General features: G+C 50.5%; 1 protein-coding gene across 1 annotated transcript in view; it reads left to right on the forward strand.

Annotated features, from left to right (window-relative positions):
- The first annotated feature begins 887 nt into the window (after positions 1-887).
- The window catches only part of LOC140375599 (sortilin-like), a 29,757-nt gene continuing 11,574 nt past the window's right edge, over positions 888-19,070 (forward strand). The window contains exons 1-8 of the mRNA XM_072461876.1: positions 888-893; positions 935-1,013; positions 1,077-1,204; positions 2,711-2,855; positions 7,131-7,286; positions 8,467-8,573; positions 10,418-10,520; positions 17,579-17,747. Of these exons, the coding sequence (XP_072317977.1) occupies positions 888-893; positions 935-1,013; positions 1,077-1,204; positions 2,711-2,855; positions 7,131-7,286; positions 8,467-8,573; positions 10,418-10,520; positions 17,579-17,747 (893 nt within the window). The remainder of the gene's footprint in view (positions 894-934; positions 1,014-1,076; positions 1,205-2,710; positions 2,856-7,130; positions 7,287-8,466; positions 8,574-10,417; positions 10,521-17,578; positions 17,748-19,070) is intronic.

A 19,070-nucleotide genomic window follows, 5' to 3' on the forward strand; every position in this document is an offset into this window, starting at 1 on the left:
CCTGTGATAGACGTTTTCTCCACCTGTGATAGACGTTTTCTCCACCTGTGACGACGTTTTCTCCACCTGTGATAGACTTTTCTCCACCTGTGATAGACTTTTCTCCACCTGTGATAGACTTTTCTCCACCTGTGATAGACTTTTCTCCACCTGTGATAGACGTTTTCTCCACCTGTGATATACGTTTTCTCCACCTGTGACGACGTTTTCTCCACCTGTGATAGACTTTTCTCCACCTGTGATAGACTTTTCTCCACCTGTGACGACGTTTTCTCCACCTGTGATAGACGTTTTCTCCACCTGTGATAGACTTTTCTCCACCTGTGATAGACTTTTCTCCACCTGTGATAGACGTTTTCTCCACCTGTTATAGACGTTTTCTCCACCTGTGATAGACTTTTCTCCATCTGTGATATACGTTTTCTCCACCTGTGACGACGTTTTCTCCACCTGTGATAGACGTTTTCTCCATCTGTGATATACGTTTTCTCCACCTGTGACGACGTTTTCTCCACCTGTGATAGACGTTTTCTCCACCTGTGATATACGTTTTCTCCACCTGTGACGACGTTTTCTCCACCTGTGATAGACGTTTTCTCCACCTGTGATAGACGTTTTCTCCACCTGTGATATACGTTTTCTCCACCTGTGATATACGTTTTCTCCACCTGTGATAGACGTGTTCTCCACCTGTGTAATTCCCTCTACAGCCAGTAGACGGCGCCAGACTCAGTTTGTTTGACGGGAAACAGAAGAGATAAAGTTGTTCTTTAGTTTTTTTATTTTACAAAAATAGTTTTAAACCGTGAGAGGACAAAGTCTGGGACTCGAGAACATTTTTAAAGTTTAATAACGATACAGATAATGCATAATAATTGTCCTTTAAGATGAAAGTAGATACAAAAATAGGTAAATAAAAATGTACAATGTTTAGTTTGAATTGAAATACTTTGTCATTCTCAGGGGTCCAAACCACAACATTTTCTTCACCACAAACTACAATGGATCGTGCAGTAAGTCATAATCATACTTCTGATTATGAAGCGCATACGTTACTTTCATAATCTTCTCTTCAGGCGACAAAGGGAAGCTGGAGCTCAGGAGGTCGTGCGATTACGGCAGGAGCTTCAGGACCGTGGCCTCCAGAGTTTACTCCTTCGTTCTGGGCGGACGCTTTCTATTCGCCTCAATCATGACGGGTTCTGTACGTTTTATTACATCACGGTTTGATCATTATTCACGCCGCAAGCAAACAAGAGTGAAAGCCTCATTTTATCTTTAATTTTTAATATCTATACATTTCTCAGTGGGAATGTTCGGAGCGATGGGGCCAATAAAGGTCAAACATAAATCACTCTAAAGGTCAAATGGATAAAACGATTATAACACGATCTAGTGTTTTTCCTCCGGATCTTTCACTTTGACCTGAGACATGCTCATCATTGCACTTAAACGTCTCTCTCCGTGTGGTCAGGGCACAGAGCGGACTTAAACTTCTCTCTCCGTGTGGTCAGGGCACAGAGCGGACTTAAACGTCTCTCTCCGTGTGGTCAGGGCACAGAGCGGACTTAAACGTCTCTCTCCGTGTGGTCAGGGCACAGAGCGGACTTAAACGTCTCTCCGTGTGGTCAGGGCACAGAGCGGACTTAAACGTCTCTCTCCGTGTGGTCAGGGCACAGAGCGGACTTAAACTTCTCTCTCTGTGTGGTCAGGGCACAGAGCGGACTTAAACTTCTCTCTCCGTGTGGTCAGGGCACAGAGCGGACTTAAACTTCTCTCTCCGTGTGGTCAGGGCACAGAGCGGACTTAAACTTCTCTCTCCGTGTGGTCAGGGCACAGAGCGTACTTAAACTTCTCTCTCCGTGTGGTCAGGGCACAGAGCGGACTTAAACGTCTCTCCGTGTGTTCAGGGCACAGAGCGGACTTAAACGTCTCTCTCCGTGTGGTCAGGGCACAGAGCGGACTTAAACTTCTCTCTCCGTGTGGTCAGGGCACAGAGCGGACTTAAACTTCTCTCTCCGTGTGGTCAGGGCACAGAGCGGACTTAAACTTCTCTCTCCGTGTGGTCAGGGCACAGAGCGGACTTAAACTTCTCTCTCCGTGTGGTCAGGGCACAGAGCGGACTTAAACTTCTCTCTCCGTGTGGTCAGGGCACAGAGCGGACTTAAACGTCTCTCTCCGTGTGGTCAGGGCACAGAGCGGACTTAAACTTCTCTCTCCGTGTGGTCAGGGCACAGAGCGGACTTAAACGTCTCTCTCCGTGTGGTCAGGGCACAGAGCGGACTTAAACTTCTCTCTCCGTGTGGTCAGGGCACAGAGCGGACTTAAACTTCTCTCTCCGTGTGGTCAGGGCACAGAGCGGACTTAAACGTCTCTCTCCGTGTGGTCAGGGCACAGAGCGGACTTAAGCGTCTCTCTCCGTGTGGTCAGGGCACAGAGCGGACTTAAACTTCTCTCTCCGTGTGGTCAGGGCACAGAGCGGACTTAAACTTCTCTCTCCGTGTGGTCAGGGCACAGAGCGGACTTAAACGTCTCTCTCCGTGTGGTCAGGGCACAGAGCGGACTTAAACTTCTCTCTCCGTGTGGTCAGGGCACAGAGCGGACTTAAACGTCTCTCTCCGTGTGGTCAGGGCACAGAGCGGACTTAAACTTCTCTCTCCGTGTGGTCAGGGCACAGAGCGGACTTAAACTTCTCTCTCCGTGTGGTCAGGGCACAGAGCGGACCATCCATGTGTCTGTGGACGGAGGCGAGCTGTGGAACTCTGCTCAGCTGCCAACGGTCAACCACGAACAGTTCTACTCCATCCTCTCGGCCAATCAGGAGCTGGTGTTCATGCACGTGGATGACCCCGGAGGTACAGGCCGCTGTGAGGGTCAAGTGTGCGGAGGTACAGGCCGCTGTGAGGGTCAAGTGTGCGGAGGTACAGGCCGCTGTGAGGGTCAAGTGTGCGGAGGTACAGGCCGCTGTGAGGGTCAAGTGTGTGGAGGTACAGGCCGCTGTGAGGGTCAAGTGTGTGGAGGTACAGGCCGCTGTGAGGGTCAAGTGTGCGGAGGTACAGGCCGCTGTGAGGGTCAAGTGTGTGGAGGTACAGGCCGCTGTGAGGGTCAAGTGTGTGGAGGTACAGGCCGCTGTGAGGGTCAAGTGTGCGGAGGTACAGGCCGCTGTGAGGGTCAAGTGTGTGGAGGTACAGGCCGCTGTGAGGGTCAAGTGTGTGGAGGTACAGGCCGCTGTGAGGGTCAAGTGTGTGGAGGTACAGGCCGCTGTGAGGGTCAAGTGTGCGGAGGTACAGGCCGCTGTGAGGGTCAAGTGTGCGGAGGTACAGGCCGCTGTGAGGGTCAAGTGTGCGGAGGTACAGGCCGCTGTGAGGGTCAAGTGTGTGGAGGTACAGGCCGCTGTGAGGGTCAAGTGTGCGGAGGTACAGGCCGCTGTGAGGGTCAAGTGTGTGGAGGTACAGGCCGCTGTGAGGGTCAAGTGTGCGGAGGTACAGGCCGCTGTGAGGGTCAAGTGTGCGGAGGTACAGGCCGCTGTGAGGGTCAAGTGTGTGGAGGTACAGGCCGCTGTGAGGGTCAAGTGTGTGGAGGTACAGGCCGCTGTGAGGGTCAAGTGTGCGGAGGTACAGGCCGCTGTGAGGGTCAAGTGTGTGGAGGTACAGGCCGCTGTGAGGGTCAAGTGTGTGGAGGTACAGGCCGCTGTGAGGGTCAAGTGTGCGGAGGTACAGGCCGCTGTGAGGGTCAAGTGTGTGGAGGTACAGGCCGCTGTGAGGGTCAAGTGTGTGGAGGTACAGGCCGCTGTGAGGGTCAAGTGTGTGGAGGTACAGGCCGCTGTGAGGGTCAAGTGTGCGGAGGTACAGGCCGCTGTGAGGGTCAAGTGTGCGGAGGTACAGGCCGCTGTGAGGGTCAAGTGTGCGGAGGTACAGGCCGCTGTGAGGGTCAAGTGTGTGGAGGTACAGGCCGCTGTGAGGGTCAAGTGTGCGGAGGTACAGGCCGCTGTGAGGGTCAAGTGTGCGGAGGTACAGGCCGCTGTGAGGGTCAAGTGTGCGGAGGTACAGGCCGCTGTGAGGGTCAAGTGTGTGGAGGTACAGGCCGCTGTGAGGGTCAAGTGTGTGGAGGTACAGGCCGCTGTGAGGGTCAAGTGTGCGGAGGTACAGGCCGCTGTGAGGGTCAAGTGTGTGGAGGTACAGGCCGCTGTGAGGGTCAAGTGTGTGGAGGTACAGGCCGCTGTGAGGGTCAAGTGTGCGGAGGTACAGGCCGCTGTGAGGGTCAAGTGTGTGGAGGTACAGGCCGCTGTGAGGGTCAAGTGTGTGGAGGTACAGGCCGCTGTGAGGGTCAAGTGTGTGGAGGTACAGGCCGCTGTGAGGGTCAAGTGTGCGGAGGTACAGGCCGCTGTGAGGGTCAAGTGTGCGGAGGTACAGGCCGCTGTGAGGGTCAAGTGTGCGGAGGTACAGGCCGCTGTGAGGGTCAAGTGTGTGGAGGTACAGGCCGCTGTGAGGGTCAAGTGTGCGGAGGTACAGGCCGCTGTGAGGGTCAAGTGTGTGGAGGTACAGGCCGCTGTGAGGGTCAAGTGTGCGGAGGTACAGGCCGCTGTGAGGGTCAAGTGTGCGGAGGTACAGGCCGCTGTGAGGGTCAAGTGTGCGGAGGTACAGGCCGCTGTGAGGGTCAAGTGTGCGGAGGTACAGGCCGCTGTGAGGGTCAAGTGTGTGGAGGTACAGGCCGCTGTGAGGGTCAAGTGTGCGGAGGTACAGGCCGCTGTGAGGGTCAAGTGTGCGGAGGTACAGGCCGCTGTGAGGGTCAAGTGTGCGGAGGTACAGGCCGCTGTGAGGGTCAAGTGTGTGGAGGTACAGGCCGCTGTGAGGGTCAAGTGTGTGGAGGTACAGGCCGCTGTGAGGGTCAAGTGTGCGGAGGTACAGGCCGCTGTGAGGGTCAAGTGTGCGGAGGTACAGGCCGCTGTGAGGGTCAAGTGTGCGGAGGTACAGGCCGCTGTGAGGGTCAAGTGTGCGGAGGTACAGGCCGCTGTGAGGGTCAAGTGTGTGGAGGTACAGGCCGCTGTGAGGGTCAAGTGTGTGGAGGTACAGGCCGCTGTGAGGGTCAAGTGTGTGGAGGTACAGGCCGCTGTGAGGGTCAAGTGTGTGGAGGTACAGGCCGCTGTGAGGGTCAAGTGTGCGGAGGTACAGGCCGCTGTGAGGGTCAAGTGTGTGGAGGTACAGGCCGCTGTGAGGGTCAAGTGTGTGGAGGTACAGGCCGCTGTGAGGGTCAAGTGTGTGGAGGTACAGGCCGCTGTGAGGGTCAAGTGTGCGGAGGTACAGGCCGCTGTGAGGGTCAAGTGTGCGGAGGTACAGGCCGCTGTGAGGGTCAAGTGTGCGGAGGTACAGGCCGCTGTGAGGGTCAAGTGTGTGGAGGTACAGGCCGCTGTGAGGGTCAAGTGTGCGGAGGTACAGGCCGCTGTGAGGGTCAAGTGTGTGGAGGTACAGGCCGCTGTGAGGGTCAAGTGTGCGGAGGTACAGGCCGCTGTGAGGGTCAAGTGTGCGGAGGTACAGGCCGCTGTGAGGGTCAAGTGTGCGGAGGTACAGGCCGCTGTGAGGGTCAAGTGTGCGGAGGTACAGGCCGCTGTGAGGGTCAAGTGTGCGGAGGTACAGGCCGCTGTGAGGGTCAAGTGTGTGGAGGTACAGGCCGCTGTGAGGGTCAAGTGTGTGGAGGTACAGGCCGCTGTGAGGGTCAAGTGTGCGGAGGTACAGGCCGCTGTGAGGGTCAAGTGTGTGGAGGTACAGGCCGCTGTGAGGGTCAAGTGTGTGGAGGTACAGGCCGCTGTGAGGGTCAAGTGTGCGGAGGTACAGGCCGCTGTGAGGGTCAAGTGTGTGGAGGTACAGGCCGCTGTGAGGGTCAAGTGTGTGGAGGTACAGGCCGCTGTGAGGGTCAAGTGTGTGGAGGTACAGGCCGCTGTGAGGGTCAAGTGTGCGGAGGTACAGGCCGCTGTGAGGGTCAAGTGTGCGGAGGTACAGGCCGCTGTGAGGGTCAAGTGTGCGGAGGTACAGGCCGCTGTGAGGGTCAAGTGTGTGGAGGTACAGGCCGCTGTGAGGGTCAAGTGTGCGGAGGTACAGGCCGCTGTGAGGGTCAAGTGTGTGGAGGTACAGGCCGCTGTGAGGGTCAAGTGTGCGGAGGTACAGGCCGCTGTGAGGGTCAAGTGTGCGGAGGTACAGGCCGCTGTGAGGGTCAAGTGTGTGGAGGTACAGGCCGCTGTGAGGTTCAAGTGTGCGGAGGTACAGGCCGCTGTGAGGGTCAAGTGTGCGGAGGTACAGGCCGCTGTGAGGGTCAAGTGTGTGGAGGTACAGGCCGCTGTGAGGGTCAAGTGTGTGGAGGTACAGGCCGCTGTGAGGGTCAAGTGTGCGGAGGTACAGGCCGCTGTGAGGGTCAAGTGTGCGGAGGTACAGGCCGCTGTGAGGGTCAAGTGTGTGGAGGTACAGGCCGCTGTGAGGGTCAAGTGTGCGGAGGTACAGGCCGCTGTGAGGGTCAAGTGTGTGGAGGTACAGGCCGCTGTGAGGGTCAAGTGTGCGGAGGTACAGGCCGCTGTGAGGGTCAAGTGTGCGGAGGTACAGGCCGCTGTGAGGGTCAAGTGTGCGGAGGTACAGGCCGCTGTGAGGGTCAAGTGTGTGGAGGTACAGGCCGCTGTGAGGGTCAAGTGTGTGGAGGTACAGGCCGCTGTGAGGGTCAAGTGTGCGGAGGTACAGGCCGCTGTGAGGGTCAAGTGTGCGGAGGTACAGGCCGCTGTGAGGGTCAAGTGTGCGGAGGTACAGGCCGCTGTGAGGGTCAAGTGTGTGGAGGTACAGGCCGCTGTGAGGGTCAAGTGTTTTCTGGATGATTGACAAAACAAAGTAAAATCTCACCTCACTCATTTTTTTTCTTAATGTGAAATAAAAGACATGAAACTTGTTGAACTTTAACCTCGGGTCAGTGAGGTCAGAGTCTGACCTTCAGTGAGGTCAGAGTCTGGACTGAAGTGAAGCACCTGTAATGTGCTTCTGAAACTGTCTAATAATGCTGCTTCATCTCGTTGTGACTGTGGCTCCTGACCCTTGTTTGACCCCTGACCCTTGTTTGACCCCTGACCCTTGTTTGACCCCTGACCCTTGTTGCAGACTCTGGCGTGGGGACGGTGTACGTATCGGACGACAGAGGGACCGTGTTCTCCAGGTCTCTAGAGCGCCACCTGTACGCGACCACAGGAAGTGACACAGACTTCACGGTGGTCTCGTCCCTGAGGGGCGTCTTCATGACCAGCGTCCTCACTGAAGGTCAGACTCTGTCCTCACTGAAGGTCAGCTCCATATACTGTCTGTCTCACTCCATATACTGTCTGTCTCACTCTATATACTGTCTGTCTCACTCTATATACTGTCTGTCTCACTCTATATACTGTCTGTCTCACTCTATATACTGTCTGTCTCACTCTATATACTGTCTGTCCCACTCTATATACTGTCTGTCTCACTCTATATACTGTCTGTCTCACTCTATATACTGTCTGTCCCACTCTATATACTGTCTGTCTCACTCTATATACTGTCTGTCCCACTCTATATACTGTCTGTCTCACTCTATATACTGTCTGTCTCACTCTATATACTGTCTGTCTCACTCTATATACTGTCTGTCCCACTCTATATACTGTCTGTCTCACTCTATATACTGTCTGTCTCACTCTATATACTGTCTGTCTCACTCTATATACTGTCTGTCTCACTCTATATACTGTCTGTCCCACTCTATATACTGTCTGTCTCACTCTATATACTGTCTGTCTCACTCTATATACTGTCTGTCTCACTCTATATACTGTCTGTCTCACTCTATATACTGTCTGTCTCACTCTATATACTGTCTGTCTCACTCTATATACTGTCTGTCTCACTCTATATACTGTCTGTCTCACTCTATATACTGTCTGTCACTTTGTGTATTTTTGGTGGTGGGTTTCCCTCTTCCAGACGCTTCCACATTGACACAGCTTTTGTTGCAAACAGCTTTAAAAAGACTGAATTGTTGGACTGATTGACGCCCGCCAACCTAGAGATCACTTATTGTGCAAAATTAGAGCGAGCATTTCCGAATACACCCGAACGTGACACGAACGCAGCGGCCAATCAGATGCCCGCTTTCATCGAAATTAGATCACGGACACCACTCGGCCAATGAGATGCGAGAATACTGCGAAGTGGCATGTCTGTCAAAATGAAACTTAAGCGATGAAAATGCCCTGAATATGGACAAATTACTAGTTAAATCTAGATTTTTTTCGAGGAATTTAGATACAGGGGCCCGGGGCCCCTCCTAATTCAAACCCCGGGCCCGCCGGCGATTTGAGGGCCTACGGGCCCCCGTCTATTTCGCAGCCTGCAAATAAAAGCATAAAACAAAAGTGAACAACTAAACCTCACTTTTTTGAGAATGTTTCAGACAGATCGTCTTTTCCAGATGGAGCAGTTCAGACGGTCATCACGTTTAACCAGGGGGCCAGATGGCAGACGCTGAGGGGCCCGGAGACCTGTGACCCTGAAGCATCTGCTAACAGAGCCCACAGGGTACTCCTCCACTCCTCCACTCCTCCACACCTCCACACCTCCACTCCACACCTCCACTCCTCCACTCCTCCACTCCTCCACTCCTCCACTCCTCCACACCTCCACTCCACTCCTCCACACCTCCACACCTCCACTCCACACCTCCACTCCACACCTCCACTCCTCCACTCCTCCACTCCTCCACTCCTCCACTCCTCCACTCCTCCACACCTCCACTCCGCACCTCCACTCCTCCACACCTCCACTCCTCCACTCCTCCACTCCTCCACACCTCCACTCCTCCACTCCTCCACACCTCCACACCTCCACACCTCCACACCTCCACACCTCCACTCCTCCACACCTCCACTCCTCCACTCCTCCACTCCTCCACACCTCCACTCCTCCACACCTCCACACCTCCACACCTCCACTCCTCCACTCCTCCACACCTCCACTCCTCCACTCCTCCACTCCTCCACTCCTCCACACCTCCACTCCTCCACACCTCCACTCCACACCTCCACTCCTCCACTCCTCCACACCTCCACACCTCCACTCCACACCTCCACTCCTCCACTCCTCCACTCCTCCACACCTCCACTCCACACCTCCACTCCTCCACTCCTCCACTCCTCCACACCTCCACACCTCCACTCCTCCACTCCACTCCTCCACACCTCCACACCTCCACTCCTCCACACCTCCACTCCTCCACTCCTCCACACCTCCACTCCTCCACTCCTCCACACCTCCACTCCTCCACTCCTCCACTCCTCCACACCTCCACTCCTCCACACCTCCACTCCTCCACTCCTCCACACCTCCACTCCTCCACTCCTCCACTCCTCCACACCTCCACTCCTCCACACCTCCACTCCTCCACACCTCCACACCTCCACTCCACACCTCCACTCCTCCACTCCTCCACACCTCCACTCCTCCACTCCTCCACACCTCCACTCCTCCACACCTCCACTCCTCCACTCCTCGCTCCTCCAGTCCTCCACTCCTCCACTCCGCACCTCCACTCCTCCACTCCACTCCTCCACACCTCCACTCCTCCACTCCTCCACACCTCCACTCCTCCACACCTCCACTCCTCCACTCCACTCCTCCACACCTCCACTCCTCCACTCCGCACCTCCACTCCTCCACTCCTCCACACCTCCACTCCTCCACACCTCCACTCCTCCACTCCTCCACACCTCCACTCCTCCACTCCACTCCTCCACACCTCCACTCCTCCACACCTCCACTCCACACCTCCACTCCACTCCTCCACACCTCCACTCCTCCACACCTCCACTCCTCCACTCCTCCACACCTCCACACCTCCACTCCTCCACTCCTCCACTCCTCCACTCCACACCTCCACTCCTCCACACCTCCACTCCTCGCTCCTCCACTCCTCCACTCCACACCTCCACACCTCCACTCCTCGCTCCTCCACACCTCCACTCCTCCACACCTCCACTCCTCCACTCCTCCACTCCTCCACACCTCCACACCTCCACACCTCCACTCCTCCACACCTCCACTCCTCGCTCCTCCACACCTCCACTCCTCCACTCCTCCACACCTCCACTCCTCCACTCCTCCACTCCTCCACACCTCCACTCCTCCACTCCACTCCTCCACACCTCCACTCCTCCACTCCTCCACTCCTCCACACCTCCACTCCTCGCTCCTCCACACCTCCACATCTCCACTCCTCCACTCCTCCACTCCTCCACTCCTCCACACCTCCACACCTCCACACCGACCTCCACACCGTCCTCCACACCGTCCTCCACACACCTCCACACTGCCCTCCCCCCGCTTGACTGCAGCATTCGTTACCGTGACCACGCCTTTGTTTACAGTGCAGGCTCCACATCCACTCCACCTACAGCACGAGTCTGAAGCTCAACGTGCCGATGCTGCCGCTGTCACAGGCCAACGCCGTGGGACTCATCATCGCACACGGTAAAACCACAGGAAAAAATGTAGAAGAAGAAGATGTGTTGTGCTTTATTGTCTTTAATAAGCTGTAGTTGGTTCATTGTGAGCCGTAATATTGATCTCACGTCAATAATTGAATGTGCATTGACTTCTCTTGTGGAACTGACTCTTCTATTCTTCTATTTCACTGGAGAAAGTCTAAATGTATGAACAGAAAGCTCTGGGTGAAGATATATCTCAGACTGTTTGTAACAGTTACAGTCTGAATTCATTTGCGTTTCTGTCACATAATTTAAAATAAGACATTTGTTTGTAAAACATTGTGTTTGTGACAGTGATGCTGGTGTTTGAGCGGTGGCTCTACATTTTGTCACTTTACGGCGTTGGCTCCGCGTCATCGCGGACTTTCTGTTTCACATCAGATTATTATAACACGGTCGTGGTCCTGATGTTTCCATGGATGTAACGGCTGTTTCAAGGCACCGCAGAGGAGGGCGTGGCATGTTTGAAACGTACGAGTGTGACTGGGAAGCAGAGTGTGGAGCGAGTGTGGAGCGGGAGTGTGGAGCGCGGGTCCGCGGTGGCGCAGTGAGGACGTGGAGGCTGGGGCGGGCGGGACGCGGAGCTCGTTGTGGTTGCTCGCGGCACCTGCTCTTTTACACAACAAAACTCTTCCCGGTCGCACCTGTAATAGATCCATGTGTCGCACCTGTAATAGATCCATGTGTCGCATCTATAATAGATCCATGTGTCGCATCTATAATAGATCCATGTGTCGCACCTGTAATAGATCCATGTGTCGCACCTGTAATAGATCCATGTGTCGCACCTGTAATAGATCCATGTGTCGCACCTGTAATAGATCCATGTGTCGCATCTATAATAGATCCATGTGTCGCACCTGTAATAGATCCATGTGTCGCACCTGTAATAGATCCATGTGTCGCACCTGTAATAGATCCATGTGTCGCACCTGTAATAGATCCATGTGTCGCACCTGTAATAGATCCATGTGTCGCACCTGTAATAGATCCATGTGTCGCACCTGTAATAGATCCATGTGTCGCACCTGTAATAGATCCATGTGTCGCACCTGTAATAGATCCATGTGTCGCACCTGTAATAGATCCATGAGTCGCACCTGTAATAGATCCATGTGTCGCACCTGTAATAGATCCATGTGTCGCACCTGTAATAGATCCATGTGTCGCACCTGTAATAGATCCATGTGTCGCACCTGTAATAGATCCATGTGTCGCACCTGTAATAGATCCATGTGTCGCACCTGTAATAGATCCATGTGTCGCACCTGTAATAGATCCATGTGTCGCACCTGTAATAGATCCATGTGTCGCACCTGTAATAGATCCATGTGTCGCACCTGTAATAGATCCATGTGTCGCACCTGTAATAGATCCATGTGTCGCACCTGTAATAGATCCATGTGTCGCACCTGTAATAGATCCATGTGTCGCACCTGTAATAGATCCATGTGTCGCACCTGTAATACATCCATGTGTCGCACCTGTAATAGATCCATGTGTCGCACCTGTAATAGATCCATGTGTCGCACCTGTAATAGATCCATGTGTCGCACCTGTAATACATCCATGTGTCGCACCTGTGATAGATCCATGTGTCGCACCTGTATCAGATCCATGTGTCGCACCTGTAATAGATCCATGTGTCGCACCTGTAATAGATCCATGTGTCGCACCTGTAATAGATCCATGTGTCGCACCTGTAATAGATCCATGTGTCGCACCTATAATAGATCCATGTGTCGCACCTGTAATAGATCCATGTGTCGCACCTGTAATAGATCCATGTGTCGCACCTGTAATGGATCCATGTGTCGCACCTGTAATACATCCATGTGTCGCACCTGTAATAGATCCATGTGTCGCACCTGTAATAGATCCATGTGTCGCACCTGTAATAGATCCATGTGTCGCACCTGTAATAGATCCATGTGTCGCACCTGTAATAGATCCATGTGTCGCACCTGTAATAGATCCATGTGTCGCACCTGTAATAGATCCATGTGTCGCACCTGTAATACATCCATGTGTCGCACCTGTGATAGATCCATGTGTCGCACCTGTATCAGATCCATGTGTCGCACCTGTAATAGATCCATGTGTCGCACCTGTAATAGATCCATGTGTCGCACCTGTAATAGATCCATGTGTCGCACCTGTAATAGATCCATGTGTCGCACCTATAATAGATCCATGTGTCGCACCTGTAATAGATCCATGTGTCGCACCTGTAATAGATCCATGTGTCGCACCTGTAATGGATCCATGTGTCGCACCTGTAATACATCCATGTGTCGCACCTGTAATAGATCCATGTGTCGCACCTGTAATAGATCCATGTGTCGCACCTGTAATAGATCCATGTGTCGCACCTGTAATAGATCCATGTGTCGCACCTGTAATAGATCCATGTGTCGCACCTGTAATAGATCCATGTGTCGCACCTGTAATAGATCCATGTGTCGCACCTGTAATAGATCCATGTGTCGCACCTGTAATAGATCCATGTGTCGCACCTGTAATAGATCCATGTGTCGCACCTGTAATAGATCCATGTGTCGCATCTATAATAGATCCATGTGTCGCACCTGTAATCAAATCAAATCAAATCAAATCAATTTATTTTTGTAAGGCCCAAAATCACAACAACAGTTGCCTCTGAGGGCCACAGGGAGAAATGAATCAACAATGTCTGTGGTGGCGATGAAGTCAGACAATGTCTGTGGTGGCGAGGGACGATGTCCCAGGGTCCTCTGTCCTTAGACTCTCCTTCTGCAGGAAAAACTACAAAAAAAAACCTCTTTGGGAAAAAAGCGTAGAAACCTGGAGGAGTTCCAGTGAAGGAGAGATCCCACTCTCACAGACGGACAGACGGACACGAGGAGACTGGAGCTGGAGCCACTCTTCAGGCAGATGAGGGACCGTCTGAGGCGAACTGGAGCCACTCTTCAGGCAGATGAGGGACCGTCCACACAGGGCAGGGACCACTTCACCAGGGGAGGGGCATCTGGGTCCACAGGTCCTCAGGAGTGAGAGAAAGAAAAGAAGGCGGTGAACAGTTTGCAAGTGGAATCAAAAAATAAATATTGTTTGATAGCATAAGTAGTCAGAAGAAGAAGAGGATAGTGCTCAAGCTGTCATACTTCCCCCAGCATAGTTACTCCTAGGGCAGCGTAGCTGAAGCTGTGGGTTTATCTTTATGTTCCTAACTACTCTGACCATAAGCGATTTCGAAGAGGAACGTTTTAAGCCTGGACTTAAATGAAGAGACTGTGTCAGCATATTTAACATGGGTCGGGAGCTGATTCCATAACACAGGAGCTTGGTAGCTAAACGCTCTACCTCCTACAGTACTTTTAGAGACTCTTGGCACCACCAGAAGGCTCTACCTCCTACAGTACTTTTAGAGACTCTTGGCACCACCAGAAGGCCAGCATTCTGAGAGCGAAGAGCTCTGTTTGGATGATATGGTTCTATAGCATCTTTGAGGTAGGATGGGGCCATGTCATTTATGGCTTTGTAGGTCAAGAGTAGAATTTTGAATTTGATTCTAGACTCGACGGGGAGCCAGTGAAGAGACTTCAGCACCAGCGTAATGTGCTCTCTTCTTTTTGTTCCTGTTAGTAATCTTGCTGCTGCATTTTGAACCAGTTGAAAGCTTTTTATGGAGCTTTTAGGACACGCTGCAAGCAGGGAGTTACAGTAGTCTAATCTAGTCGTTACAAATGCATGGATAAGTTTTTCGGCATCACTTTTAGGCAGGATTCTTCTGATTTTGGCTCTTGTTGCGCAAATGGAAATAGTCTGTTTTACAAGCTTGATTTATATGAGCTTTAAATGAGAGCTCCTGGTCAAATAAGACTCCAAGATTTCTTACAGTAGAACTGGAGGCTACACTGACATTGTCCAGTGTGACTATCTGCTCAGATAGAGCGTCTCGTAGATGCTTAGGGCCAAGCACAATGACCTCGGTTTTTTCAGGGTTAAGAAGCAGGTAGTTTAGTGTCATCCAGGTTTTTATCTCCTTCACACAAGTACTAGGTCTGTCTACTTGATCGCTCTGATCAGGTTTCATTGATAAATACAGCTGAGTGTCGTCTGCATAGCAGTGGAAGTTAATGTCATGTGACCTGATAATGTTGCCTAATGGTAGCATATAAAGAGTAAACAGAATTGGACCGAGTACCGAACCCTGTGGCACACCGTAAATTACTTTAGAGCTTGGTGAGGAGCTCTGGTTTACATTAACAAATTGGAACCTATCAGATAGATAGGATTTAAACCAGCTGAGGGCTGTTCCTCCAACACCTACATCACATTCTAACCTCTGCAGTAGAATGTTGTGGTCGATGGTGTCAAACGCTGCGCTGAGGTCCAACAGAACCAGGATTGAGACCAGTCCATCGTCAGCGGCTAATAACAAATCATTTGTGACTTTAACTAGTGCACTTTAACTAATAGATCCATGTGTCGCACCTGTAATAGATCCATGTGTCGCACCTGTAATAGATCCATGTGTCGCACCTGTAATAGATCCATGTGTCGCATCTGTAATAGATCCATGTGTCGCACCTGTAATAGATCCATGTGTCGCACCTGTAATAGATCCATGTGTCGCACCTGTAATAGATCCATGTGTCGCACCTGTAATATATCCATGTGTCGCACCTGTAATAGATCCATGTGTCGCACCTGTATCAGATCCATGTGTCGCACCTGTAATAGATCCATGTGTCGCACCTGTAATATATCCATGTGTCGCACCTGTAATAGATCCATGTGTCGCACCTGTAATATATCCATGTGTCGCACCTGTAATAGATCCATGTGTCGCACCTGTAATAGATCCATGTGTCGCACCTGTAATAGATCCATGTGTCGCACCTGTAATATATCCATGTGTCGCACCTGTAATAGATCCATGTGTCGCACCTGTATCAGATCCATGTGTCGCACCTGTAATAGATCCATGTGTCGCACCTGTAATAGATCCATGTGTCGCACCTGTAATAGATCCATGTGTCGCACCTGTAATAGATCCATGTGTCGCACCTGTAATAGATCCATGTGTCGCACCTGTAATAGATCCATGTGTCGCACCTGTAATAGATCCATGTGTCGCACCTGTAATAGATCCATGTGTCGCACCTGTAATAGATCCATGTGTCGCACCTGTAATAGATCCATGTGTCGCACCTGTAATAGATCCATGTGTCGCACCTGTAATAGATCCATGTGTCGCACCTGTAATAGATCCATGTGTCGCACCTGTAATAGATCCATGTGTCGCACCTGTAATAGATCCATGTGTCGCACCTGTAATAGATCCATGTGTCGCACCTGTAATAGATCCATGTATCGCACCTGTAATAGATCCATGTGTCGCACCTGTAATAGATCCATGTGTCGCACCTGTAATAGATCCATGTGTCGCACCTGTAATAGATCCATGTGTCGCACCTGTAATAGATCCATGTGTCGCACCTGTAATAGATCCATGTGTCGCACCTGTAATAGATCCATGTGTCGCATCTGTAATAGATCCATGTGTCGCACCTGTAATAGATCCATGTGTCGCATCTGTAATAGATCCATGTGTCGCACCTGTAATAGATCCATGTGTCGCACCTGTAATAGATCCATGTGTCGCACCTGTAATAGATCCATGTGTCGCACCTGTAATAGATCCATGTGTCGCACCTGTAATAGATCCATGTGTCGCACCTGTAATAGATCCATGTGTCGCACCTGTAATAGATCCATGTGTCGCACCTGTAATAGATCCATGTGTCGCATCTGTAATAGATCCATGTGTCGCACCTGTAATAGATCCATGTGTCGCATCTGTAATAGATCCATGTGTCGCACCTGTAATAGATCCATGTGTCGCACCTGTAATAGATCCATGTGTCGCACCTGTAATATATCCATGTGTCGCACCTGTAATAGATCCATGTGTCGCACCTGTATCAGATCCATGTGTCGCACCTGTAATAGATCCATGTGTCGCACCTGTAATAGATCCATGTGTCGCACCTGTAATAGATCCATGTGTCGCACCTGTAATAGATCCATGTGTCGCACCTGTAATAGATCCATGTGTCGCACCTGTAATAGATCCATGTGTCGCACCTGTAATAGATCCATGTGTCGCACCTGTAATAGATCCATGTGTCGCACCTGTAATAGATCCATGTGTCGCACCTGTAATAGATCCATGTATCGCACCTGTAATAGATCCATGTGTCGCACCTGTAATAGATCCATGTGTCGCACCTGTAATAGATCCATGTGTCGCACCTGTAATAGATCCATGTGTCGCACCTGTAATAGATCCATGTGTCGCACCTGTAATAGATCCATGTGTCGCACCTGTAATAGATCCATGTGTCGCACCTGTAATAGATCCATGTGTCGCACCTGTAATAGATCCATGTGTCGCACCTGTAATAGATCCATGTGTCGCACCTGTAATAGATCCATGTGTCGCACCTGTAATAGATCCATGTGTCGCACCTGTAATAGATCCATGTGTCGCACCTGTAATAGATCCATGTGTCGCACTCATGAGTTTAAAACACGCCGCTCTCTCTGTTTTGCTTCAGGAAGAAGCTCCGTGGGAAACAAAAGCGCCATAAGTCGTTCCGCGCGCCACAGATTCACCTGTTTTTAATAAAATATGTAAATTAAACGACGCATCGAAGCAATAAAATAATAATCAAAGCTTTTTTGTAATCGAATTATTCGATTAACTCGAATAATCGTTGCAGCCCTAATAATTTGTATTAGTTTTGTCACGATTGATTTTGATACTAAGGAAGGGCGACTCCAATACCACAATGATGGTAAAAAACAGAATAGAATGAAATATTTGACTCAAAATAATTGATGTTTCCTTGTGTTCTTAGATAATTCCATTCCAAAACTGTTCAGGAAAAGGGTTTGTTTCTGTTTGGCCACTTGAAAATCTGCTTTTGATTCTAGTTTTGTATCGATTCAAAATCACTATTGTCAGTTCTTTTGCCGACTCTTTCTTTGTAGGAACTATTGGAGAAGGAGAGTCCGTCTTGACTCCTGACGTTTACGTCTCTGATGATGGAGGATACTCCTGGTTTCTGGCCCTGAAAGGACCTCATCATTACGCCATCCTGGACTCTGGAGGCCTCATCGTGGCAGTGGAACACACCAACTCACCCGTCCACCTCATCAAGTGAGTGCTTCAAGTGCCATGGCTGGATGTGGCCTTTTCTATGAAGTTTGCATGTTCTTGCTGTGTCTGACACTTGCCCCGGCGGTGTTGAAATATGGGTCAAATGCACAGGAAAAACGTCCACTTTGGAGGACGTGAACATTAACTTTATTGTTAAGACGAGTCTTCAAGTGATGCATTTATCTAGTGTTCAGCATTCATTTGACACGATGATGAGAGCTCCACCCACTCCTCTGTCATGCTCATGTGAGTGACGGGTGAATTCAACCAATCACAGCCTTGTTAAAATGCTATGATAACGAGGCACTGCAGACTGTACTTCAGACTCCTCATGGACACATCACATACAGAATACATTTGGAATGAACTTTTGACAGCAGAAAGAATCCGAATAAGGTTTATAATATATATATAATAATATAACACAAACCACACCAACGATCGTCCATGAGAGGAACAGACGTGAGACAAATGTAAAAATGACTTTCAGACTTCATTTGAAAACATATTTGATCAACTTTGGACTAAATGTTTTGTCATAATGTGATGTTTGTGTCACTGCTTTTATTATATATATATATATATATATATATATATATATATATATATATATATATATATATATATATATATATATATATATATATATATATATATATATATATATATATATATATATATATATATATATATATATATATATATATATATATATATATATATATATATATATATATATGTTTTTGTGAACCACATACCTGGTGTAACTGTAGGAATAAAGCAAAAGAGAAGGTTCTAGTGTTGCTCCTCCTCTCAGGTTCTAGTGTTGCTCCTCTCAGGTTCTAGTGTTGCTCCTCCTCTCAGGTTCTAGTGTTGCTCCTCCTCTCAGGTTCTAGTGTTGCTCCTCCTCTCAGGTTCTAGTGTTGCTCCTCCTCTCAGGTTCTAGTGTTGCTCCTCCTCTCAGGTTCTAGTGTTGCTCCTCCTCTCAGGTTCTAGTGTTGCTCCTCCTCTCAGGTTCTAGTGTTGCTCCTCCTCTCAGGTTCTAGTGTTGCTCCTCCTCTCAGGTTCTAGTGTTGCTCCTCCTCTCAGGTTCTAGTGTTGCTCCTCTCAGGTTCTAGTGTTGCTCCTCCTCTCAGGTTCTAGTGTTGCTCCTCCTCTCAGGTTCTAGTGTTGCTCCTCCTCTCAGGTTCTAGTGTTGCTCCTCTCAGGTTCTAGTGTTGCTCCTCCTCTCAGGTTCTAGTGTTGCTCCTCCTCTCAGGTTCTAGTGTTGCTCCTCTCAGGTTCTAGTGTTGCTCCTCCTCTCAGGTTCTAGTGTTGCTCCTC

Source organism: Eucyclogobius newberryi, unplaced genomic scaffold (genome assembly GCF_026437365.1).
Source record: "Eucyclogobius newberryi isolate DKJ021-1_F unplaced genomic scaffold, fEucNew1.0.hap1 SCAF_33, whole genome shotgun sequence".
Classification (NCBI taxonomy): Eukaryota; Metazoa; Chordata; class Actinopteri; order Gobiiformes; family Gobiidae; genus Eucyclogobius; species Eucyclogobius newberryi.